Raw genomic sequence first — 27,745 nt, 5'->3', positions numbered from 1 at the left:
CGGTTCTCAGACGGTCCTATGGGATGAAGACACACACACATGAAAAACGCACACACGCCTAAAAGTGCCTAAAAGACACACAGAAACACACACTCATGCACTCTCATCCAAACACCATTCCAGCAGGTTTGTCTGAGAGGCTCTACATAAGCAGCTTGTGTATGTTGGAGGTATTGTCATGTTAAACAGGTATATTGTGTGCAGTGGATGAAAGCCTGGTCTGTCCCAGGGTCTCCACTGGATCTACATCTAATCCATTCAACTCTGAGTATAGATTTGGGTTTACACTGATTAGACTCCCAGAGATAAACCTATGTAACCTATAAATCACACACTGGTTGGCTAAATTGTATATTAAACTGTAAAGATATAAAAACAGAAAAAGAGAAAAGGTATGGTAAAAATCTAACATCAAAAAAAAAAAGTGTGGGGTGTGTAGGGTTGATGTCTATTTATGGTGCCCACATGCCTGTACACGCACACACACACACACACACACACACACACACACAAAACACTAAGGCAAAGCAAGGCATATAAGGGATCCAACAGAAATGTCACAGGTGTAATCCCACTGGCACTCCAGGCAAGTTCATCCCTGTGTGGGTTTGGTGGTATTGTCATGGTAAACAGTGAATTGGTTGAGTAGATTAAAGGTGCATTATCTCAGGCTTGTCTCTGACACACAGCCTGGATCAACTACCAGGGCCTAGTTTGCTCAAGACAACACATGGAATACACAACATTCATGTGATAAAAGAAAACCAATAGTCTCCAATGAGTATATGTGTGTCAGAAGGGAAGCACAAGGGAAATCGATGTTAGTGCCAAAATAAATTTTTTATCAATTCATGTGATATGGTCGGTTAGCAGTATTTCTTTGCAAACAGGTGACATCCACATATTTTGGTGATAGAAGACAACTATAGCATCATCAAACCATGCTACAGTTATATAAAATAAGTAATATTTCATATGTGAATAAGCTTTGTATGACAGATTGGAGAAATTAACATTTTCATGAAAGAATCTTACAATATTGTTTCTTGCTAGCAGTGACTACGCTGTTTTTGCGTTTCCAGTGATGTGTGCTGCCACTGCATGACTTAAGTCCATGTAAAATAACTGCAAATAACTGTTTAGCCCATTACTAAAAAAGAGTGGTTATTAAAAGTTTGGCAAACGTGAGCTAACGGCTACGTTTGTGTTAGCATTAACTAGCTAACAGTGATTTGACCAATAGGCCAATCACCCCAAAACTATTCCCCTTAAGGACAATGCCAACATGTTGTAAATTATTTTTCTTTTGCTATTGCTGTCAGATGAGAAGTTGACATCACATTCTTTCATCACTTTCATCAAGGGCAAAATTGTCACAACTACATTCTGCTTCACCTGGATTTTGTTCTGAATAAGGATGTTGTGAAAAACTGCCAACTTCACCATTAGGTGCATGCAGTTATACCTGGCCCAACTAATGTTTGTCAATAATTTCAAATACATACTGTGACCTAACTAAACTGCAATGTCTCGTTTTCTATTTCTACAATACAGGTCAAATACGCAAAAAATAATTTGTAGGCTACATAAGACACCATTGAACTAGTTGGAGGTTTTTATTTTTGATGTGTCTTCAGCGCTTGTGCTAAGCTAGGCTAATTGCAACTTTACACTGGTTGTTCAGAGAGGAAACTGTTATTGAGCTTCTCATCCAACTCTGGAAAAGACAGCAAACAGTGGATTTCCCTAAATGTTGGAGTGAACCTTTTTTATACTTTGTCCCAATTGACACATTTATTTGAAACTTTATGATATTGAAACTTTATGATACTTAGTTTGATTCATCCACTGTACAGGCACTAACAGCTGTCTTGAGTAATAAAATTGAAAGGCAAAATAAGCAAAGCTGCTGCCTCACACACGTCAGTCCTGCATGTTGGACACAATATACTATATGTCTCAGTCCTGCCTCTGGACAATGGATCAATTGTAGGGACACTTCATCTGCATACACGTACACACTCATCACACACATATGCAGGCAGCAGCTGAATGCAGGTCATGGGCTCAGTCTCTGGTATTGTTATTGATCAGGTCACAAGAGCTTATTGACTGCTTTGGTGAGTGCACAAAAACTCTCACTCTGTATCTGTTACATGCACAAACACACACACACATACTGATGCCAGCATAATGTATTAGTCCGCGTGGGGGGAAAATATATGCATGATTGTGTAAGTGGGTTGGTCAGTTAGCACACAGAAGTATCATTTTGTCCAAACCAGTGTGTAAAAGACAGAGTAAAGAGGAAAGGGAACAAAGGGACATCATTCTGCTTTCATCAATGCGTGTTAGTGTGTGAATGTGTGTGTGTGTGTGTGTGTGTGTGTGCTATTAGCCTCTATTGTTAATTGTCGGCCTGGACCACAGTAAGCCGAGTTGTTCTACAGAGGGAACTGATGCCAGGAGAACGGTGGGGAATGGTACAAGACAGACAGGGATGAAAGTTTGGCCAATGATACCTATGTTATTATGATCCATTTATGCATGTTATGATACAGTATAAAACAATGTAGTGGAATATAATAATATAGAGGTTTTGTAAAAGCAAAAAGTAAAAGGACAAAAGTAGCATTTGTAAAACATATGTAAGTGTACATAAAGTATTCATTATACAGAGGAAATGCCTATGTGACTGTTATAGGCCTATTATATATTTCTATATTATTGGAGAATTAATACAGATGCTTTAGTGTGTAACCAGAATTTTAATGTGGTAGCTGGTTGATGTGGAGCTGACTTTAATCTATTTCTATACTGCTGGGTAGTCGCAGAGTAAAGCAAACAATATTTCCCTCTGAAGTGTAGTAGAAGCACTAGACCTGGCCGTCCAGCCAAACTGAGCAATCAGGGGAGAAGGGCTTTGGTAAGAGAGATGACCAACAACCTAATGGTCACTCTGACTGAGCTCCAGAGATCCTGTGTGAAGATGGGAGAAACTTCCAGAAGGAGCCCAATCACTGAAGCACTCCACCGATCTGGGCTTCATGGCAGAGTGGCCAGACAAAGCCTCTCCTCAGTGAAATACATCTGTTTGGAGTTTGCAAAGAAGCACCAAGGACTCTCAGACTTTGAGAAACAAGATTCTCTGGTCTGATGAAACCAAGATTGAACTGTTTGGCCTCACGTCTAAGCATCATGTCTGGAGGAAAGCAGGCACAGCTCATCACCTGCCCAGTACCATCCCAAAGATGAAGCATGGTGGTGTCAGCATCGTGCTGTGGGAGTCTTTTCCGCAGAAGGCACAGGGAGACAGGTCAGGCTTGAGTGAAAGCTGAACGGAGATATCCTTAATGAGAACCTGGTCCAGTGCGCTCAGGACCTCAGACTGAGCCGAAAGTTCACCTTCTAACAGGACAATGGCCATAGGCACACAGCCAAGACAACGTGGCTTAAAGACAACTAGTGAATGTCGTTGGTGGCTCAGCCAGAGTCCTGACTTGAGCCCAAGCAAACTTCTCTGGAAAGATCTGAAGATGGCTGTCCACTGAAAGCCCCCATCCAACCTCACAGAGCCTGAGAGCATCAGCAGAGAAGAGTGGCAGAAAATCCACAAATCCAGGTGTGCAAAGCTTGTCATGTCATACCCAAGAAGACTCAAGGCTGTAGTCACCTCCAAAGGTGCTTCAGCTTAATAAAACCAAAAGTGACACACTTGCAAAATTATTCCTATGTTAAATTAAACAAATGGCACTACTCAAATAACAGACTAACACCTCTATATTTTAGACATACTGAATGATGAATGAGCACATGGGGCACAGTTGGGATGAATTGGACTAATTATTAAAGTTCCCAATGCCCATTAATGGATAATAAAGTTGCGAATAAATCAAAAGGCTGAGTACAGTGGGTGAGAACACTAAGGATCTCTCTCACTGTACTCAGCCTTTTCCATATGGAAATTATAACTGGTTTAGGACTTTATACACACACGTGGCCAAGCTCCAGTTCCATTTCCAGAAAAAGTCCTTGTGTAATTATCACTGATCAATAACCTATTTTTGCAGTTGCATGTGTAGAATTGTGCAGATGCAGAATGTGTGTAGAGCTGTTATACATAATACTCACCACAGTGGACCAAAGTTTTTCTTTGAGCTCCCGAAAAATACAAGCACTGACATGGTGTTCTGCCTTAATAAAAAGCTTGACAAACTCAGCTGTCCCTCTGTGATCCACGGCTCGGATAAATGTCAAGAATAGATGAGATGGACAGATAGAGAGGGATGAAGAAGAATCAGGCTGTTAGACTAATGGACAGAGACAAAGGGGCATCTGCTGAGACGACGAGAGGCTCTGCTGAGTTTAATCCACAGAGAAGCAGAGGAAACAGACCTGCTGAGGTGATCCTCATCCCTCTCCACTATTTCCTCATCACACGCTTTCTTTCATTACCTCATCTCTTTTTCTCTACCTCCCTTATTTATTCTTTATCACTTTACCCCTTCTTTTCCTTTTTTCCATGTTTACTTTCCTTCAGCCCTTTCTTCCCTCTATGTCTATTCCTTCCTTCCCTCACTCCTGGTCCTTCCTTCCCCATAGTGTCTCTTTCCTTCCTCCACTCTTTCATTTCCCTCCTTGTTTTTGGCTCCCATTATCTCTTATTTGCGTAATTTCTTTCTTCATCCCTCTCACACGTCCTTACCTCAGCCACTTCATTATTTCATAACATTCTTTTTTCCTTCTTCATCACCTCACCCTTTCTTCCTCTCTCTCCCCCTATCTCTCCTCACGTGTCTCTATCTCTACTTCAGTAAGGCACAGAGGAGAGAGGAGCAGTAAGAGAGATATCACCCTCCTCTTTCCATCCAAACACAGAGCTCAGTGCATTAGAAGGAACCCAGATTACCAATAGTGACATTTTTATTATTTGTACAATAGAGACTTTAGTACATTATTCAAAACACTTCTTATATACTGAAAAAATGGTACGTTCCAAAGCCCAAAATGGCTCCAGTATAATCGCTGCACAGCATTTTTTCAATTTTATACATATATTATTTTTTGTAAAAACTGTATCTTAAATAGTATGTACAGATAGCGTCTGCAAAATGCATTCTAAACACATGATATATATTATATATACTTCGGCAATTACATTTCTCCGCATTAATACTCAAACTTAAAACTGGAAGGATTTCAACTTGCATGTGCAAATAAATAAAGAAATAAATAGTTCTGTTAAATCGTCACTAAAATTTGTCCAACTTATAACTCGACAGCGGTTCTCTCTTCAGAGGTCAAAGTACTTTTTGTCACACAACAGAAGAAGCAGCATTCAAGTTGGGTAGGTGTAGGTACTGCAGAAAGCATGAGTACATTCACAATCAATATGAGTCATTTTAAATTGGATTTCATTCACAGCTATGTACAGTGACACCGTCCTCAGCATTTGTTCAGCTCTTATGTAGTTTAAACACATAGAAAATGACTGTTTTTATAGTCATATACATATATATATAATATATATTTGTATAACACAAATTCACAATTACAGTAGAAATACATTTTATACAGTTTTGGATAGTACATGTGTAGGTCTCCAAGTCATACTGTGCGTACTTCCATCCATAACTTTGTTATAAGTGTCATTATAAAATATCACAATTTTTGAGCAAAGCTAAGGTATATCAATATATTTAGAAAGAATTACCTGAAACATGTAGTAAAAAATAATTATATTATCAAACCTTTTTCTCTGTTCTCATCACAATATCTTTGATATTTCAAACTCTAAATCGGGTTGGGCGGGTACCTGTGGTTAAGATCTCAACCACACCACTAATCTGTGCCATTTTGTGTCCCTTATGTTGATTTAACTAAATTCTAATGCTTATTAGGAGAGTTGACACAAAATGGGCACAGGATGACACTGTCAAGTAAAAGCAAAGGACAGTGAAGGATGTTGTTTTGCTCTGAATGAAACATCAGATGTTACACAGAACAGAACAAAACTCACTGTCACAAAACATCTTCAGGACATGTGTTGCATTTACACGAAGACAGAAAATGAGCCTCTTCACTCTTTTTCCGAGGTTACTTCTGTCATGTCAATACAATTTCTGAAGCGTGACAAAAAAGGCTGGATTTTATCACATTGCCATGGCTCCAACTTTAGCCAGAAACTTCTCGTACGATACAAGTTTCTATATATTGATTAGAGTCTGGAGTCTGGATTTCTTGTTCCTGCTCTATTTAATGTCGTATTTCAAATTTTGAACATTCGCCACCAAAATTGGCAAATCTAAATTCCCCTGAACACCTGCTCAATAAGCTTCTCCTCAGGTTGCAAAAGTTACACAGAAATTTCAAGTGTAGCCAAAAACCTTTGTGACACAGATCAGATCTTTCCCTGATTGTCTAAAAAAGGCAAATCTGATTCAATGCAGATTTACCCATTAAGACACTAATATGTGTTTTACCTTATTGAGTCTTTTTTCTCTTGCTGCTTTCCACAGAGAGATCAGAGGTCAGCACAATTGATGTTTGCTGACACTTGGATTTGAAGCCAGGCTAACAGTTAAAAACCAGTTTCCCAACTAACTATAGTCACGCTGCTCCTCTCATGGTCAGATCAGATCTGGGCCACATAGAGGTAAAGCTCTAATGTTTTGGGCCTGTGTAAATACAACCAGGGAGGGGCAGAGGGTCCATATGGCACCAACTGTAGAACATCAGTCTCACTGAAACTCAGTGGTATAATACATTGAGAGTGTAGAACTCTGGAAGCCAACTGAAAATGGCTGGCTGACAGTGACCAATGATATGAGAGCATGCTGTGACTTTATCATACAACTCAAACAGCTTGAAAGTGATGTGACATTGCTGTAACAGTACTAGAAAACAGGACCTCAAAATATGGCACCGACATTATGAATAATGTTACAGTGTGTGTGTACGTGAGTGCAAGTGGGCTTATAATAGTGTTTGAATTCTAAACTCAAGCTGGAACAGACAGGGCTTCACTAAGCAATAGTGCACAAATCACAGCATTGGATATGTGTTGTGTATGAGGGCACGTGTGTCTTTGCCTGTTAGTTCATGTGCATGGCAGTGTGTGTAAACATTAGCGTGACTAACTCGATAGATGGCACTGCAGGACAAGTTAGGCTCTGCTGAAAAGCTCAATGGGCTGAGCCTCAGAAATATTGCTTTAGCTCTTTTCAGCACAGCTGTGCAAGCAACAGTTTAAAAAACAAAAAAAACCAAGTAGCAGTAATGGACTATGAAAAGTGTTTTCTATACAGAAATAAATCAGTGGTATACTTTAGAAAATTGTCCATTTGGAGAAATTATCCCTGTATGTTCATAAGAGAGAATTCAGAATGTGGTTTATCAACAATAATTATATTAATTATAAACTTTTAGAGCTGTCTGTCCAGGCCCCAAAGAGAGTGCAGCTCCACAAAGCTGCAGCTCTATATATGTACACAAGGCAGAAAGTCTTAAGTTTTCAATTTTCTGTACATTGGAGGCAATAATACCTGCAGAACAGAACAGAAGACATAAACACAAGAATAAAAGAATTAAACAAAAGACAGTAAAAAAAAAGAGAAGAACAGAAAACATAAGACTAAAGAAGAAAAAAGAAAAAGACTGAAGAGAAAAAAGAAAAAAACACAACAGAAGAACAAAGAAGACAATGGAAAGGGAACCATGTGCTACACAAAACAAATCATTAAAAATCTACCATGGACTGCAAAGTAAAAAGCAGTGGAGAAAAGCAAAAATACCCCAGAATCTTAACTAACCAACAAAAACAAACTACTCAGACTGACCGATCAGATGACTGCCTAATTAACAAACCAACCACAAAATCCAAACTGCAGCAGCCCTGTCGGGACTCAAAGTTTAGAGTCCTCTTGTGGTCCATCCAGCCGTCGATCAGGTCCCTGACCGTTGGTAGACAGAAGAGCCGATATGTTTCCTATGGTACATTTGGCACTAGTATTTGCCTTTGGTCCAGCAATAGGCAAATAAATGTCTGTATGTTCCCCTAAAAAGGTAAAAAAGGCGGCTCATTTTTCAGTTCCACGAGCCTCCAGTGGAGGACAGGTGGGGTGGCGTGGGATGGTGATGAGCAGAGAAAAGAAGCGTTGTTGTGTTTGTTTGTTTGTTTGTTATAAAACTATTTCTAGCACATGCTGCTGTCTCTCAGAACCACCAAGTCCACCGTCCGCTGGAAACTCTTCAGCAGAGAGACGGCTGTCTCATGCTCCATGTGTAAAAAACTATGTCCGTTAGCCTGCAAGGCAAACACGCAGCACAGTCAAAAGCATGTGTGTGTGTGCATGTATGTATAGAGGTATGTGTGCTGCAGTATTTTCATACATATGTCTATGTGTGAGTGTGTTTGTGGAAGGATGGAGGGTCACTGCCATCATTATCTCAGTAACACATCACTGTTGGGGAAAAGAGAGAGAAGAGGAGGAGCTACACAGTCATGCTGTAGAGAGAGAAGGGGTAAAGACAAAAAAGGGCTTTTAGATGAGTTCATCCAGCTAAACTGTACATCTGTGGAGAGAAGATGAAGGGGGGAGGAGAGAGGGGAGGAAAACGTGAAAGGAATGAGAGATGGGGGAGGGAGTCATTCTGACCTCACAGTACAATCACTTCCTTTTGGGCTAAATTCTAGCACTACTTTAAGTAAATGTCAATAAAACACATGTAGCACAGTGAATGAATGGGATTTTTACTATTTCTGTTTAGTTTTTATTGATTTCAACAGACTGATTTGCTGGGGAGGTGAAATCCTCAAATAGCGACTGTATTGTTGCCCCTCAGGAAAGTAATATCCCCTCAGGCCTTAACAGTACATCATTTCTGCATCAACATCATGATGTATTCATGTTTACTTGCAACACAATCCAATTTGTTTTTGTTTTTTTTTTTATTTACGACTCATATTTAAGAACATCTAGTCATCTGAAAAACCACATACTTTAATTCAGGTCAGCATTTAGTATCTTAGCCACAGTTTCTGTTAATAAAGAGCAGTTACACATCGGCAGAACGCAGGAGCAAACTGGGGAAAGAATGAAAACAGTGTGTAGCTGAAAAATCTGTTTTGATAAGAAACATTTCTACCTAAACAGGCAATATCTAAGTGGCAGCCATGATAAGAGAGCTAGTTGAATTCTTTGTTTTTTTGTTTGTGTTACTGCCACTGCATACCCAGGACAATAATAATGAGCACTGTATTATTAGGTAGCCCAATGTCAGTTCTGCCCTGATGTCTTATGAAACGTCCTCCCTTGACCTCATGAGGTTTTCATTTTCTTAGGCTACTTGAATAAACCACAAATCTATGACTCAGAAGTTGTTACCTGAAGCGTTCTTGGTGGTCACTAATTAATGATGAATGAGAGAGAGGATGGGGGGGGGTCATGCCAGATTTCTGGACCAACAAGTACACACACGGAGGCAGAATATACTGGCAGGAAAAGGTTGAAGTCTAACATAAACACCAACTGAGATAGCACGAGTGGTTGAGTTGATTTGTGCTCACTGGAGCGCCATAAGAGCTAATGAGTGAATGTGTACAAAATGTCCAGCTAACTGTGCCAGGTGAGGTGCACAACGACTTCTTTTGTCCTGCTTAATGCCCTGCCTCCATGTTTATACAGGGCTGGAGGGATGGAGAGAGGGCAGGATGTGGCTCTTTCTGGCCCATGTGATGACGAGTGAGCGGGTGTTACCTGAAGTATCTTGTCTCCAGGCTGCAGGGCGGAGGCGGCGGGCCCGTCATGCTGTACCCTAGTAACAAAGATACCCTATAAGTCAAAATGATACACCGTTAGGACAACACAGGGACACGATGGTTTAGAATCTTTGCCTTTCTCATTCTCATCTCAATATACACCCCCACCCATCCCCCCACTCAAAAAAAATCACATTTCTGCCAAAAATATACGGCCAGTTCATCAATACATTGTCTTTGGTCTAAATTTGGAGAGGCATGCATATACTATATATATACTGTTGACAGTAAAACTACTAGTATTTCATAATGACATCATTTTAGCCATTTAAGGTACTTGAGTTTAGTTGTTCTTAGCATCTATCTTAAAATTTACAGAAGCTGAGCAATACATTCCTCCCAAAAAGACATGTTGAAATGGTTTATCAGCTATTTATACAGTTAAGGACTTGGTACAGAATAGACGTGAGGTTACAAAGAGAGAAAAATAGATATACAGTAAATATATAAAGAATAGGGGAAGAAGAATAGGTGTGGGATGGGGTCTGACTAGGGGGAAAGAAGTAGGTAGCAGGGAGGGCAGAAGAAATTTCATCCCCCATATTTTCCCTCAGTAACCCAAGGCAGAGATTGTAAAAACACCAACATCTTTTCACCGGGAGCTAAAAGATGTTTTTGAACACAGAAAGTGTGAGACAATGCAGCTGTATCGACTCAACATGTTTCAACAGGTTGTGCACGTGTTGAACACACAATAGTGAGCTTAACAGATATAAGATGTAGTAGTGAGAGTGCAGCAGCACCTACATACTACAATCCATGAGTGAATACAGGAACAAACACATATATTGCATGTTAAACAAGTGCATGTGTTAGAAGTATTAGTTGAATTATTGTTTACAGTGACACTGGCCTTTTATACAGTGAGCCTCATACATGTATACAATCTAATAATTTTGATAATGTTACTATGAAATTGTTTGATTTTGTACACAAAGTGGTGGAAATATGCAGTTTATACCAACATATAAAAAAACATTGACTTCAACAATTCTCAGTTATTTTAGTACTTAACCTCATGTCCATTTGCATCCTTCCAGATACTGAGAAAGTGGACTTTAAGACCTCCCTGTCACATCACATATGGAGCTCACTGTACATTACAGATGTGTTTGTTAGCAGCTAAGCATTAGTCACAACAACCAAACATTAACAGACTGTAAAGCAGTTGCACACTAAGCTGCAGCATCCTGCAAAAACCCTCAAAATTCGTTTTTTTTTCTAGAAATTTTTAAAAAAATGTATCAATTTTTCTTCTTATTAACTATTTTTCAAACACGTGGACAATACTGAGGATGAGGTTTTTGCAGCTCAGTGATAACATGTACACACACCTTTCTCCAAATGACGACAGTTGATAGGTATGTCAGTTACTGACAGCTGCTCAGTGTGCAAAGACAGCACATCTGGCAGCATCAGGAACAGAAAACTGGATTTTCAAATGTTCATGATCTGGATATGATTAAAAATCCATGTTCTGGTCCTGAAAACCCTGAGTTCTGTTCTTTAGCTGAGTCTGAGAAGTGAAGCCCGGCATTTCACCCCTGTCAACACAGGAACTGAGTCTCCACTCGCTGTCTGAGGCAGTGGCTTAAAGTGCCACAGCTCGTCTTTTAAGTCAGACTTAAATTTGTACCATCTGTACCATTTCTCTTTTAGCAACCTGATAATGACTTCTGGCAGGGTTTACGAAGGATCTAAAAACATAGATATCATCAAGATATCATCAAGTTTGAAACTGGTCAGGCACAATGTGGTAGGCAAATTCTGTTTTGAGAATTTTTTTGGAAACTTTCAATTAATCTGAATGAATTTTTCCAGAAGATCATTCTCTTCAGATCTTTAAAGGAGGATTGTTAAACCATAATCCTCTGTTTTTTTTTAAATAAAATGTATAACCAAGGATGTTGTATGGTACAGATGTAAAATGAAAAGATTCTGTCCATCTGATCAACACAGAAATGTGAACGTTTTGTAGTCAAGTATTCATGTTGTGTTCAGGCGTTTTTAAAAAATATAAGAGATCAGAGAATTTAAAGGCAAAACTAGAAAAAGATTTTGGCTCTTTTTTCCTTAAAAAGGCTTTAACTGAAAAAGGCAAGGAAAACATAAGGAGGCATCTTTTGTTTGAATAGTTTGCAGATGATACTCCTCCAACAGAGCTATCTTTATATATTACTTTTTTAAAACAATTTCTGAGTTTCACAAATATAACCATCGCTGATTATTTGGCCAACAAGTATTTTGCTCTAGCTCAAATAAATCAGAGGCTGGGTGAACACAACAAGCTGCCCACAAGGGGGAGCCACAGTCCAATGGAACAGCCGTGACTGTAGTAGACTCCAGGGATCACAACCATAGATGTATAATTTATCAGTCAAGCTGTTTTGATACACGGTCCCTTTTAACTATTTAAACTGTAGATCACTGAAGTCTGCCCTTAATTACATTTAAAGAAAATTCAACCAGTGTATGTAGTTTTTAACCTGGTTATGTCTACTCTGACTGAAATTCTCATAAATGCATATGTGGAAATGGTTTGACAAACCAAGTCTGTCAGAAAAAATGTTCAAACCATAATCAAAGGAATCAGCTTTTGTTTGAGCTAAAACTGCAGACTAATCAGCTGAGTTGACCACCATTGATAAAACATGAACTAAACCTTTGACGTGTGGATGGAAGTAACAAGAGAACACAACTGCAAAAACAAGGTAATTAAAAGGAAATTTGGTGTGGGGACAGATAATCACTGTTTTTTTGTATCTTGGTAACTTTGTCAGAAGTCAAATATCCACCATGAGACCCTGCATGAGCTTGCAGGGGAGGGGAGGGGTGGTGGGGGTCTAAGGTCAGCAAAGCAGACACACAACGCAGTTCATAACACACTACATTTAGAGGATCTAAATCTACATTTCACTTTAGAACATGTATATATGAACCATACAAACTTCAATGACTCAGTGAACAAATCAACATTTGCTGACGTTGACTGACATTGCTGCAGATCCCAGAGGTTGTTATTCACTCAGATTTTAGAAAGTTATCGTATGATGGTGAAGGGCAATATTTTACACTTAAGTGAAATATTGCAATGTATTCATGAATCTGTATAGACTTATACCTTGTCTCATACAGTTTACACTCTGTAAATATACTGCATGTATGATGTAATTATCTGACAAAGTATTTAACAGAATGACTCGAGAACCCGCTCATCTGCATTGATTCCATTTGCCTCCTGTGTAACAAGGCATTAATAAAGGACAAACTGCAGCTGGTGGGAGCTTTATGGATACAAGAGGAGATGGAAATAATTCAATAACCATACGAGTCAGCAACTGAGTCACTAGTTGTCTTCTTGAAATTAAAGTTAAATGATGAATTGACAGTTTCTATACTTGCACTTCACACCCCCGACTTAAATTAATTCACCATTTGTCACATGGGCTGTACGGAGGCTGAATGTTTAAAGAACTCCTCTTGTAGGCTTTTCTATTTATAGAGCAGCTGTCTCGTCAGTTACTCAGTTACTCAACATCTGAAGTCAGAACAGTCAGTAAAATCTGTGATACTTCCTATCCCTAGATCAAAGTGTTGAACATCTAAAATCACCCACGGTGTCCCAGAACTAAGCAGCCTTCCTAAAATAGCTGTCAGAGCTCTGTGAGCAGCCTCGCTTCTTTAGACTGACTATAGCAGCATGTTTCTAGGACAGACTGCCATGTGCAGCAGGCCTGGGGGATCTGCAACCCCAACAGGCTCTCAGCACAGGCGCACACTGACAGAATCAGTCAAACTCAGGAGTAGAAATGATAAAAGAGTTTGACACATCTTACACTAAGACATCATGTGTGCATGTGATCAGGGATTTAAATATTTAAGTTTGTTGATGTAACTTCATTTTCCAAGTGACCTCACATGGATGGGGAGGCAGTAAAGATAAATTAAGGGCACAAAAATACACTATTCATGATGTGCAGATGCATTAATCTGTCAAGTATCAAAAAGTCTTCTCATATCCTCAGCCCTCATGAGAGAGTCTGCCAAACTCAGGTATCATGTTTGACTTTTTCCATCCTGATGCTAACAAGGGTTTTCCAATATTTCAGGAGGTTTAGTTTTGTTATATATTACAACAGACCAGAAATCTGAGTCCTAAGTGTATAAGTGATGTGCAAAGGAAACAGATTCCATCACATTTCTGGTTTCTTTAACCTTTCAAAACATAAACTGTAATTTTCCAACAGTTTCTAGTAGAAAATCACAGACTCAAAGTGACTCAAAGTTAACTGAGTCAACTGCTGCCCTACAGACAGACAGACAAACAGATAGACGAAACACTGCAATAACGAGCAGCAGTTTCCATGGCAACTCTGAGGTAAAGCTGGGGAGGCTGTGATTGGCTGGCAGGCCGGGTCGGGTCGTACCATGTCGGAGGGTTTGAAGGGGTTCCCCTGGCCACTGATGCCACCAGAGATACTGAAACCAAGACCAGGGTTCTTCTCTATTCTCACACACAGCTAGAGAAAGAGGAAGGAGAGAAAAAGAAAGACAGAAAGAAAACAGAAAGAAAGACAACTCAAAGTGAAATACAAAGATCATGACAATCTCTACACAAATATAGAGTAGATAGACAACATGTACAACAGTGGAAGAGTACTTTCATGTGACGTGTGACACGTTCTGGCAGCTAAATTGGAGGTCGTCAGTTCTCTGGCAACAACAACTGAGCCACAAATATCCTTGTCAGAGTTTTCTAATTGGCATAATGAAAGCCATCCCATACTAGGAAATGAAAAGCATAACCCCTCAGGAAGATCAGCTGATTTGTCTGGTGCGAACGACTTCATGTTCCTACCTAAAGTGGTGCAGTGCTCTCCATCTGTGAAGTATCTCAGATTTAGAACTACGCCTCCATGGCTTTTTCTAGACCTGTTTCTTCACCAACTGTTGCTGTTAGGAGGCTAAAATTGTATTGTATTTTGTCTCCTTTAGTTGGTTGACTGTTCATCAGCTTATATGGAACCATGTAAATCTAACAGCAATAGTTTGTGCAGGTTTCAAGCACACACCAGTATTTTGTGGCAGAGCCAGAGCTAAATAAAGCTGCAGTCGGTTTAAATTTAGCTTTATCAAACCACTCTCCTTTATTTGTAGTGTTACTGGATGGACCCACATCCACAAAACTAATATCCTTTCTAACCCAGTAACTATTTATTTAGCTGACATTTTAGCAGAGCCCATTTTCAATCAGAACGCCACAATAAAGTAGGATGTGATTTACAGACAGACAGATGGACAGACAGACAGACAGACAGATACCTGTTCCTGGAAACCATCCGTGCTCTTCTGGCCTTTAGTCTGCAACAGGCAGCGAGCGCTCTGAGGCCGTGGATTGGTGTGGGTGGCCATGACAATCTGGTTGCTATGGACCATGCCCTGGTTGCCGTGGTATTGGGGGTTGGTGGCGGGGAGGGAGGGCTGATGGGAGGTGTGGGAGGTATGTGGATTGTACTGGGGCTGGTTCCCAGAGGGGGACAGGGCCATGGGCAGCCCGCTGCTGGGGTAAGCCTGACCAGGGGCAGGATGGCCTGGATGGAAAAAAGAAACAAGACTGGTAGAGTCTAACACTGTGAAATAAAACTTCCTGCTGTTGGTTATTGTGTAGAATGTCGCAAGGAACATATACTATTGCAGTATTATAGGTAACTGAATGTTTCAAAATTAAAACTGGGGCAAATTTAAGTGACTTATTGATTAATTGATTAATCATTGCAGCTCTATTATCAATACCAAACATTTTCAGAATAAAACAGAGACAGGGGTGTGGCGAATGAATGTTAATGGTCATCTCTGGGACGTCTCAAGACCTGTAAATAACCTGTTACCCTCCATTAAATCACTCTTTAACAGTCATGAAGTCATCGTACAACAGAAAAACAAAGATGCGGTGTGTCGATGATTGTTTAACATAACTAATTTGTTTCCAAATAATTCGATTTTCTACATTGTAACTTGTGCAGATTTTAATTTTTTAAATCCCAAAATAAATCCGAACATGCACAGATGAACCCTTTTCAAATTTTTTACCATTTACCTTGAGACATGTTGCCTTGGTACTGACCAGGCCCCCCAGAGGGAACCACTGACAGGGGCATCCCTGGTTGGTATTGGCCCCCCTTGTTCATCATCCCGTCGTAGCCTTGCTGCCCGACCACACGATGAGGCGTATTGGCCGAGGAGGAGGAAGAGGAAGTGACGATCATGGTGTTGTGTGATTGGTGGGAAGGGTTGTGGGAGTGGGCGCTCTGTGGAAGGAGAACATGTATTTAGAGATGTGGCCCACAGACACAGACACATCCACATCCACGCCAGAGGAATCAATACTGGAGCTGCTTATTTAGAAATTCACAAGTTCATCTCCTCCCATCAAACCTTAAGATATTTTTGGAAAGATCAATGGACTCTTTTCATAGCCACAAGAGGAGCCTGTATATCTTGATGTTGTCAAGTCTAGCCAAAAATTGTCGCAGTATGTAGAAACATACTGCGACATTAGATTACACTATGTTGATAGTCAGTGTAAAATAGGTTAAATAGTATAAAACTGAGTAAAACTGAGATGAAATAGTTCACAACAACTAGCACCTTTTTCATAAGGTTGTCAGGTGGAACGTCCCGCCTGCCAAGTGAGTAGGGAGCCCACTGGTTGCTCCCTGACACCCCCTCCTGGTCATTATCCAGCATGGCGGCCTGCTGAGAGGGGGTCTGAGAGAGAGAGAGAAATGGACAGAGAGACAGGGTGACCATTACTGAAAATGAACATTTAACTTTGGTAATCGAATCTATGTATTAACCTTTCGTTGCCTGATTTTCAGGCAGATTTGAATGAGAGTTAAGTGATATTTTGTTATGTTTTAAGTTTGATTAGGGCTTTTATTGATAAGTGAACAGATTTTCCCTCATCAGTGAAAGTGAAGTAGTGCTGTTAAGTGCTACCACCAGTCAACTTGGGGCAAGTTCTCATACTCCTACCTTTTACACCAAGAGCCTCGGATTTAAAGTCTCTGAAAACTTGAAATTGTTAGCATTTCTCTACAACATTAAATATTCATGATTAAATGATCAACAATCAATCTTTTTTTTTTTTTTAATTATACGTATTATTATTAGTGGTTTAACACTCAAAAGCTCAGCCAATCCGTTTCATCAGGACTGTGAGGATGAGCTTGAGATGGTAGACAAGGTAGCTTTAATAATCGGAATTAGAATAGCAGCAATGGCACACAGTTAAATAATAGTTCATGGTAGCTGTAGTTGGGTGAAGAGGCAGTGGCAGCTATTCTCTATAATTACCTATGTGTGCAGTAATAACAGCAGTACCAGGGGTTCATTGTTCTCAGAGGGATACTCACAGCGTTAGCAGACGGAGGAGGAGGTAGTGGAAGCCAGCGGCCAGCAGGGGGCTCATGCTTAGTGTTATTGTAAAGGTTAAAGTTCAAAGTGCTGCTGCGCCCCTGGCCGTGACCCCCGCCCTGACAGAGCATGCCCAGCGTGAGCGTGTTGTGCTTTAGGACACCACTCTGATTGGAGAAGACAACATCACATGACATGGGTGAATGTAGTGGGGAGGGGGGGTGGGGGGGTGGGGGTGGAGCCAACACAGCGGGCTGCAGCGTGGTGACAACACACTGTGAGCTCCACATACAAATAAACAAACAACCATAACACTGATAAAACAACAACAACAACAACAGTGCAGAGTTGCTGAAAGCACAGAGAAATGTTAGCTAGTGATCGGTCAATACACACAGAACATCATGTCATACAAACAACAACTGGTGGATCAGTTCATTCCAACATTAGTGTGCACGTTTAGTTATGTGGTAACGTGGATATTTAAACAAACAATAAACCCAATCCCCAACTGGAAACTAATAACTACAAGGCTTATTATGGTTCTTTAAACTTCTATGTACAGAGACACAATGTGTTTCACAACTGTCCAAATGTCCACACCAACTTTTTTTTTTTTGACGGGGTGGATGCAATTTGCACCATGTGAAAGGCTCGGACGATCATATGACGCATTAATACCCCATTAAGATTCTGCATGCTGTTAAAAGCGTTTTTCATTACTGTGTGCTCCAGACCTCCTCCCTACTACGTCTGATTGTCCTGTCTGCTGAGGCACCGGTTCTGATTAAAGAATCAGTGTGACATTTTGGAAAATATGTTTATTCGCTTTCTTGCTGAGAGTTAGATGAGACGCTTGATAGCATTCTCATGTCTGTACAGTAAATCTGAAGCTGCAGGAGCCAGGAGCCATAAAGACTGGAAACAGGGGGAAACAGTTAGCCTGGCTGTGTCCACAGGTAAGATAACCTGAAGCTCCTTTGTCCATACATTATACAGCATTTTCACAGGTTCAAGTTTAATTTACCTTTTTAATACCACATAGAATGCAATTTAATTCCTGTTTCACCCTTATACTGATCAAACTGTGAAAGTATGATGGAAAACCAGTAGACACAACATTGACTCCAATTATTTTATTGGATAAATGTTTTTTTTTTTTTTTAATAATCTCAGTATTTTTTCAAGCAAAAATGTCAAACATTTGCTGGTTTTAGTTACAAAATGTATATATTTCCTGTTTTATTTGGTCATATATGATAGTTAATGAAAAATCTCCAAGTTCTGGACTCACGGACTTCATAAGGCCGGTCTCCAGGAAGTAACTGCACCTATCCAAAAATAGCCATAGTATGTGCAACAATCAGTTTTGATTTTAAGATGCTAGGAGATGGATCTTTTCCTAAATTGGCTTCATATTTAGCATATGGACATGAGAGTGATATCAGTTTTCTCATCTAAGTTTTGGCAAATGAGACCACCCAAAACATTAAGCTGTTCCTTTAAAGATAAAAATGTTCCCTAGATCAGTGTTGATGCACACCCTATAATTACAGTGCCCTGCAAAATATCCTCATCTTTAAATAGCGGCTATATAAATTCTGAAGATCTTGTGAGTTTTTTTTTCAAACAGGTGAAAATATCAACCACCAAAGAGAAAGTTTATTTCAAGAGCTGAATAAGTATCTTAAATTGACTGCACATTTTAGTTTTAAAAACAATATTGCCCCAAACTACATTAAAATTAATCTACAAGAATTATCTTGGTGACTTTTCACTTGTTTAAAAAAAATATTTTAAGACACAACACAAGATCAAATTTTTGTCACAATGCAGATTTTGTTGCATACTCAGGACATGTGATTTCTTCAGCACATATCCACAGTAGTGAGTGTGCAGTAGGTCAGGCTGACAGAGCGACAGTGTGGAGTGGACACACATGCAGCTGGACACATATCTGGTCAACCTTACAACACAGACTTAACACAGATACAGACAGGGAGGGCTTCCGAATGCTGTATGTGTGTTTGTGTGTGTGTTTGTGTGTGTGTGTGTGTGGGTGTGTGTGTGTGTGTGGGTGTGTGTGTGTGTGTGGGTGTGTGTGTGTGTGTGGGTGTGTGTGTGTGTGTGGGTGTGTGTGTGTGTGTGGGTGTGTGTGTGTGTGTGTGTGCATCTCCCTTTCCAGTGAATCTACATTGCACTGACGTACCCTGTCCAATCGTTTGGCCTCTATGTGCCTGAGTAGCTGTTGCCTCCAATCGGCAGGCATCTTGGAGGTGATGTCTTCAGGTTTCTGTGGTACGACAGGTCTTACTTTGATGGTGTCGTCTGGTGGTTTCTCAGGGCACGTTGCCAGGGTGTAGTCAGGGGGCATCTTCTCCAGCAGGGCGGCCATGGTGGGACGAGCTGACACTGGACGGGCCTGAGGACAAAAGATGTTATAAAAATGGTAAGAAATAAAGTAGGACTTGATAGTGATACAATTATTTAAAGTGCACTAATCAATATTTTTAGATTTTGTATATATGTGTGTTTGAAAGATGTCACTCGTAGTCACCAAACCATTTGAGAATTAGCACCACTTTTGCGGTTTAATTTAGGTTTAATTAACAATTTAATAAGGTAATATATACTGTATGTAGGTCATATGCAGGTATTTAGTCATAAACCGAAGTACTTCAACATTTTGACCTGATGAGTGAAAAGATAGAGACCAAAAGTTACTTTATCTTTGAGGATGGCTGTCTCTAAAACAAAGCATGGCAAGCTATCCCACATTTGTTCAGACATTTCAGTTCGGACCAATGTAGTGGGTTAAATGATGACCATATGAGTGACAAACCACCAGCATGGCCACCATTGTTACGTTCAGTCACATGAAATTAAATAAGTTTAAGTGTCCTGTGGTGTCATGAGGGCTACCAGGCTGATAAGCACAAAGCATTTCAGATAACAGGTGATATATAGTACAATCTTTATTCGTGGTCTTGTGCTTTGGCTAAGGACCGCCAGAATAAGACTGCAGTCGTAATTGCACAATATTAGTTTCTGGGCTCTCGACTCGGCTGAAAGGTGTCAGATGAAGTGCTTTGCACAGCTAATCAGTATGCGGCTGGACACCTCCCTGTGGCTATTTTGGGAAATTTTGACTTGGGGCAAACCCAGAACATCCTGAGGGGATTATTAATGGACTTGGAATTGCCTTGGGATCTGGGATACGGATGAACCAAACGACACCTGCTGAAATGTACTATATACTGCACTCTATAGTATAATGCCACGTCTTGATACTGTACCTCTAAAATTAGCCCATTTGTCAGTGCCCTCCAAAATTATGCAAACAAGGAATTTTCCTTTATATGCAAGTAAATCTACTGGGGAAGTTCAGGGAAAGATGGTGGTCATGGTGAAAGAAACCTGAGTTTATTGTTTTAAGGAAACAGGATGCAAACCCCGATCTCTAGGGTCAAAGTCAAATTCATTGTACCTCAATCCAGTCACTGAGGCTTTTCCCGTTACTTTGTGTTCAGCTACTGTATAAGATAACATACATAACTACTTTCCTTCTTGAACATAAACGCACAGATTTGGACATTTTTAAGCTGTTTGAACAAACAATCATTGCAATCGATGCTCTTCCCAGGAGCAAAATGCCTGTAATACAGAAATACAGCCATTAAGCTATTTTTTATTGATTTAAAAAAAAAACCTTTTTTCCTCTCTTTATTTTGTTATTATGTCTTTGTTGGTGTCTGGTTCTGAGTTTTGCTGTAGCATTACTGTACGAGTACATTTACACAGTGGGTGAAAAATACAAATTAATATGCATTGTTGGTATTGCTTACTTGGCTAAAAGCTTGTTAATTAAACAAAAGAAACAGTATGAGATCTTCTTCCATTATTATGAGGATTAAAAATAAACTGGCCTCGCCAGAGACCTATCTCCGTCAGAACCCCAAAAGTAATATTACTTCACTCAATGGATATGAAAAATGTACTTAAGAGGACCTGGGTGATCCATTGGCTCTAGATATACAAACTCATGGTGTGTGAAGATGTACCGCTTCCATTTAATTAAAACTTAAACTTAAAAAAAATCTTTAGAATTGTTTTAGAGCTCAAACAATGAGTTGGTTAATCTTAACTTCATTTGATTTCCCTGTTTAAGCTTTTTAAGAATTTGCTTCCTTTCTCTGTTTTATATTAGTGAAAAGTAAATATCTTGGTGTTTTGTCTTTTGGTCGGACGAAACTATTTGACACTTTGAAGACATATATGAAAGACAGTTTAATCAGTAATGAAAATAATTATTAATTGTAGCTCAAATTATTTTAATTATAACATGATTCACACTTTGTGGATTTTATAGGACTCCAAGTTAAAACAAGTTAGTGAGTGAAAGTGTAAATAAGTTGAGACATAAATGCAAAGACTAACAGTTTAAACATCTTACAGCAGCAGATGAGGTGACAGACAGTCAGCCTACCTGAGACGCTCCGTAGGTCTCAGTGCTGTAGCTCCTGGCAGACAGGGGACGGCGCTGAGTCAGGCTCTTGGTTGGATAACCAATCATGGGCTTCTTCTGTTCCTGGTAGGTGGGATAGTCGTCATCGTAGCGACCGTTTCTCTTGTTGTGCAGCATCTGACTCTGGCTGTCGGCCATGTTGGTGAGAGCAGAGTGCTCCATGGGGGAGGAGTAGGCAAGAGCCCGACCATAAAGAGGGGGGTCCGCCTGAGGAGAGGAGAGTTTCATAAGACCATAAAACTTATACTAACATTGTAACCTGTTAATTCAGTGGAGTGACACAACAGAGGGTGCATTTTTAAAAAGTGGTGCAAATTGAGCATTAATATTACATGACATGAAATCAAAGTTTTAGTTCACTGTCACCTTAAACAGTCAAATCATCTATGAATCCAGAAAGCTCAGTCTCATATGACTAGAAATTAGAAGAATTAGAATTAGAAAGCCTTTATTGTCTTTCTAGTTGCTAGAATAGTTACTAAAGAATCGTGTCTTAATGAAACCACAATTTTGTTTTTAAAAATGTCAATAAAATGTAATTTTTCATTTGAATGAGCTGTGTGAATAATGCAGCTTCATCAGAAAACAAGAAGAATTGATAGATTTGATTTCAAGAATTGATAAGTAGTGTCACTTGTTTTATTTTGCTTTGTGTCAGGTAAGATTGGCCATATTTTAAGTCATTTAAAGACAAAAACATAGAAGCAGTATTTCTTATTCTTAAATTTCTTATGTCCCGAGTCGTGGCTAGTTGTGCCGGACAGATATGTAACACACAGCTTTAATAACAAATGTTTCTATGTCATTATTCATTTCATTTTTGACAGTGGGAGTAACACACACATACACAAATGAGCATAATCTGGAAGACAAGCTCCTACCTGCTGTCTGTACTGAGCTTCCTGCAGCGCCTCCTGCTGGGCTTCATGGACTCTGCGGAACAAAGCGAGCTCTGTAGAGCTCACCAGTGAATCTGCTCTCCTCAGAAATCCTGGCCTGGAGCGCTGTGTGGGGATTGGCTGCTGCTGCTGGCTGGGCGGACCATCCTGGTTGATTGGCGATTGGGGGAAAGAGAACATCTCCAGAGGTGGATATGCACGATACCGAGGGCTCACCAACTCCTTCGGTAATGTCTTCCCTGGCTGATTTAGGTACTCCAAGGCCTTCGACGCGTGGTTGACATAGTCAGGTGTGTTGGGGAAGGGTGGAGGGACCCGGCGGTCCATGGTCACCTGATGGTGAGAATGGATACCATGAGAAGTGTTAGGCAACATTGTTGTCATTCAAAACCGCTGATGTTACTTCACAAGAAGACAGTTAGTAAAGTTACTGGACGACTGCGTTATTGGCCATGGGTATGTTCAAATTAAAACACAAGGAGCAAGATAAAATCAAAATCATCTGATAAAAAAAGTAAATTCAGTTAAGTAAAAAGGCTGTCGCAATAATCAACAATTACAATTGTTCCCAAATCTCAAAAGTCTAGAGCTGCTTACCTGGGGATTGTAGTTGTGGTCGAAGTGGTAGGCTTTATGTGGGATGGCAGGTTTTTGGTTCTGTCCCGGCTGGCTCTGGTTGCCATGTCCCGGGAAGCCCAGCTCATCATCTAACATGGGGGCGGACTGCGATCGAGCCATGCTGGTCTGCTCCATAGAACCGGGAAGCTCTGGACGGTCCAAACTGCTCTGCTGCTCAATGGATGAACTGTAGCTGTCCATGGGGATACTGTAGAGAAAAGAGCACGACAAATCACCTTCAACAGCTACAGCTTTGCAACCACTTGACACAATATTTGATCATCTTGTTAATAAAAATAAACCTACCTGTAGACCTTGTAGGAGCCGATGTCAATCTCATCAATGCTCTGTGACTTTTTAAACTTGGACCTCGTCTCTTTCATCATGGGGGACAGGCGGTCCGAGCTTTTACTCATCACCACCGTCACCTTGTTGCCCCCGCTGACAGTGAGCTGATCCTTCCTGTTCTGCTCGCCATGATTGTCGTGGTACGTCCAGCTGCCAGGTAAAGGCCCTGCTCCTTGTTCCAGCCTTGGAGCAAAAAAAACAAGGGATGGACATTGGACAAGTACTAGCAGTTTTAATTGATCACAAGCATAAATGTTTAAATAATTATATGTTGACCAACTTCTTGATTAATCAACTTATTACATCTTAAAACGTGTTATTAATTAGAGTGAAATGAGTCAAAGCTGGAGAGGTTTCCGCTCCATCACTGACCTTGAGTCCATATCCTTGCGATCAGGGTTGGGGCTGGAGGAGGGCGTCAGGTCCAGCTTGGAGGGAAAAGCGGTTCTGTCCTCCAGCGGGCTCGGGGTCCGGGTCCAATTCTGCCAAGGATTCTGGGGAGGTGCGGAGGATTGTGGGTCATTGTCTGGGGTGGAGCGTTGGTTGCTGTGGAAGGGGAGCGTCTGGGTGTCCAGCTCCAGAGGAACTCCTACAATTCGCTCTTGCCTGAGGAGTGGGCGGCGCCCGTGTGTCGACTGGCTGCGAGGCTTGGAGCCCAGCGGAGGGTTTCCCTGACTTGTAGAAGATGACGGAGGGTCCAGAGGAGACTCCTCAGCATCGAAACCCGTGTTGTCGTAGTGAGGAGCCTCAGACCAGTCAAAAGGCTCACTGAGTGGGCGTCGGTCCCCACGCTGCTGCAGGGTTCCTGATGGAGGGGTTTCTCTCTGAGATAGCAGGGGCTTGGAGTCAATGGGCTTAGGGAACGACTGAGCCAGTCTACAATGACAGAAAATATTAAAAGAAATTATACTGGAAAATAGTAAAAAATATTGTGAATTACAGTGTGAATTATTATGAATCATTATGTGCTGTATATTTAATCACAGCCAATGGGCACTGAGATCAGCATAACTTTCTCTTCCTCTCGCTGAAACATCAATTTATAATGAATGTTTTTTAAGGGCCGTCTTGAGCAGAAAATATTAATGCTTACAACCTCCCTCGCTGCCACTTGCTGTTTGCAAATACTACATGTTTCACAAGTACAAAGACAAAGGGACAAGTATACAGATTGTGATCTGTACATCCCCCCCAGGGCATGTGAAATGACAACTTTAATGTCAGAAAATACCAAATCAAGCTTTCAACCTGCAGGTGCTCCTTAGGACGAGGAGAGGCATGGGAACAGTGAGGACAAAAAAATTTGTTTTAACATTATTAAAGACTAGGTTTACATTGACGGAGCAAACTGAAAGGTTACTGTTCGGTCAAAAAGGAAACAGAAAAAAAAGCAAACCGTTAGGATGCAATCATCCAATCCAATCTTCTACCAGATTCCTGATTCTTAATATTGTCTGAGGGATATCTTTCTTATATTTTTGTTTTTTTATGATAACTCTTACATCAACCTTAACACATTTGTGTATCTCTGTTTTCAAGGCTGTAAATCTGTAGAAACTAGTCACATGAATAATGAATTTTAGCAATGATAAAATTATGATTAATGGGCCAACTACCTGCAAGTTCCCCAGCGAGCATTTTCACTTTGAAAAGATGCTGAAACAAGAGCCTGCACATACGATGAAACTCAGAGCCAGACCAATGACTCAGACAACAATTAGCTTATTGCAGCACTGTTGTTATCACTGTGTATGATAGCCGATAAGAATGTGTCAAAGATATGTTTGAGGTAGTTCAGACGCAGTTTTTGTCAGTTTATTTTCCAACTATAAAACGTCTTGCTCTGCACATATTGTGGTCACGATGCAAAAACAAACATATCAACAAGTTTAAGGGATTCTGATTGAGAAAATATATGTTTATGTCACATCTTGATGTGGGGAAAAAAAGAGTGCCATCATAAAAATTCTGGTTACTAGCATCTTTCAGGCTGTACTGAAAAAGTCAGAAATGTGTCAGGAAGGCCTAATTGAGACGTTTGTTGTTGTTTACAGCAGCAACATTTCTGATTAGGACTCAGGACAGTTTCAAAACACATGGGATTTCTTATTCCAAGTCATAAAGTACGATTACTGAAGCCTAGGATGGACAGCTTTAATGCAGAGGAGAAGAGTTCAGAGAGAGAATCCTGGACAGAAGTCTGCAGCGTCCTAATGAGTCTCTGACCTTGACGGAGCGAGCAGAGAGATGAGAAAGACACAGAGAGATGAAGGGGGGAGAGGATGGATGGAGCGACTGGATAGATGGATGAAATGGATGATAGATGGAGGAGATGGAAGGGGGTGTGGAATCAAAAGAGAGGAAGAGATGATGGATAGTCGAATCGGAGGAACGGTGATGAAACTGAACATGGAGGAGGGATGTGTGTATGTGTGTGTGAGTGTGTACCTGTTGGTCCAGTGTGTTTGAGGGGTCTGGTCCTTGCTGGGGGCTGACAATGCGGGAGCGTGTGGGTGTGCGTGAGAGAGTGTGTGTGAGTGTGTGTTGGCGGGCGGGTTGGAGGAGCCCGAGGAGCCCTGTGAGGGAGAGTAGTCGGAGTAGGTGGCTGAGGACCCGCTGTGGTTCAGACAGTGGAGCTTATCCATCTCCTCATCTGTAGATTCTGGACACAGATAGACAAAGACAGACGGAGAGAGAGAGCAAGACAAGTCTGTTCAGTCAAAATGTCACATCCTCTTCTCTCTGATAGCCTTCTTACAAGCACTAAAGAGCTCATGTCATGTCTGAAAAAAAAACTGTGCTTTTATTCCCCTGCATTCTTTCCTCAGGTCTTCTTAACCACGCGGACTGTAGTTTCTGTGACCAGCTGATCCATTTCTTCAAATACAATGTGGACATCACAAAAGCATTAACACGCATGGCTAATTTCTGTTTTGATTAATTTCATCACAGATACAGTGCATCAAAGTGACTTTCTTTTTAAATGTCATCTCAACAAAAACCAACATAGCCATCATCTAACATGTTGGATCTTTGCTATTTCTGCCAAAAGCAACCATTAGCTTTAGCAGTAGCTTATATCAACATGTTAACATGAAAAGTCAGATGATTTTAGGAAATGGTAGATTAAATTGTGAGCTACTGTATATTAAGTTTCAAAGCTTAAAAAGCCAGTGAGAGCTCCAACAAAATCAGACAGTGTTACAAAGATTTTTTCCGAGCTGTAATGAGGAGGTAATATCGTAACCGGAATGATATTTAAGCCCAATGATCACCGGGCCTGTATACTGTACTGTATAAGACATGATGAGAGGTAGAAGAATCATGTCACTTCCATAGTCTTGTCATCTCTTTCTTAACCCAGATTCCTGCAGTGCTCTCATTATATGTTTGGACAATATTGAGTCCACTGCACTTTATTTAACCAGACTAGTCCCTTTGAAATCAAGAACCTCTTTTGGAAGAGAGATATGGAAAGAAAGCAGTGTCAAAACAAACACAACATTTACAGAAAAGCATAAAAAAGGGGAAAAATCCTTTTGTAAATATCAATAATATCAAAGCAGCAGGCTCATGAGTCAAACCTATTAAATATTTGACAATACAAACCATGGAAAGCTCTTTATTTACTTTGCCAGAAGGTCGTTTATTAAGAATTTACACCCACCAAGACAGACAAGCTCTATGAGCTTTAATCATTTCACAGAAGAAGTAAATTGAACAAAACAGATCTGATTTAGTTAGATCAACAGTTTGTCATGAAGCAGAGATAAACTGTTTCATTCAGTAGATGGGATTAAGGCACTGAATTATTTAAAATAGATAACAGACTAAAAGCAGATTTCTGACGGGGCAGTAAAATTGGCAGTGGGTTTATTAGTTAAGCTTACTGGCCTTTGGTTTACCTCAGATGAAACTCAGGCTTTTGGGGCAAAATAAGGAAAAGCTGAACACATTAGACTGTAATCTAGATTCACAGTAGAGGTTCAGGGTATTCCCCTTCCTCTCTTTGTTATGTGGTGAAATAATCCACTGGCCACCATGACACTTACAAGATGCCCCACAGTGCTTTACAATAGACTACATTAACTTACTGTGTGAGCTGTATGCGTGCAGTCT

The 27,745-nt window shown here is 40.4% G+C and overlaps 1 protein-coding gene across 1 annotated transcript in view; it reads right to left on the bottom strand.

The window, feature by feature from the left end:
- Positions 1 to 7,663: 7,663 nt before the first annotated feature.
- Positions 7,664 to 27,745, bottom strand: part of lrrc7 (leucine rich repeat containing 7) — a 70,648-nt gene continuing 50,566 nt past the window's right edge. Inside the window, exons 20-33 of the mRNA XM_022744788.1 lie at positions 26,075 to 26,288; positions 23,999 to 24,502; positions 23,585 to 23,809; positions 23,258 to 23,486; positions 22,643 to 22,993; positions 21,723 to 21,968; positions 19,446 to 19,658; positions 17,236 to 17,403; positions 16,469 to 16,588; positions 15,918 to 16,128; positions 15,137 to 15,411; positions 14,248 to 14,340; positions 9,759 to 9,833; positions 7,664 to 8,305 (exon numbers count right to left, since the gene is read on the bottom strand). Coding sequence (XP_022600509.1) covers positions 8,195 to 8,305; positions 9,759 to 9,833; positions 14,248 to 14,340; positions 15,137 to 15,411; positions 15,918 to 16,128; positions 16,469 to 16,588; positions 17,236 to 17,403; positions 19,446 to 19,658; positions 21,723 to 21,968; positions 22,643 to 22,993; positions 23,258 to 23,486; positions 23,585 to 23,809; positions 23,999 to 24,502; positions 26,075 to 26,288 — 3,035 coding nt within the window. The 3' untranslated portion in view covers positions 7,664 to 8,194. The remainder of the gene's footprint in view (positions 8,306 to 9,758; positions 9,834 to 14,247; positions 14,341 to 15,136; positions 15,412 to 15,917; positions 16,129 to 16,468; positions 16,589 to 17,235; positions 17,404 to 19,445; positions 19,659 to 21,722; positions 21,969 to 22,642; positions 22,994 to 23,257; positions 23,487 to 23,584; positions 23,810 to 23,998; positions 24,503 to 26,074; positions 26,289 to 27,745) is intronic.

The sequence above is a fragment of the Seriola dumerili genome, unplaced genomic scaffold (genome assembly GCF_002260705.1).
Source record: "Seriola dumerili isolate Sdu_G_001 unplaced genomic scaffold, Sdu_1.0 BDQW01000002.1, whole genome shotgun sequence".
Taxonomy (NCBI): domain Eukaryota; kingdom Metazoa; phylum Chordata; class Actinopteri; order Carangiformes; family Carangidae; genus Seriola; species Seriola dumerili.
The sequence above is the reverse complement of the archived record's forward strand: the minus strand, read 5'-3'. Positions and strand labels throughout refer to the sequence as shown.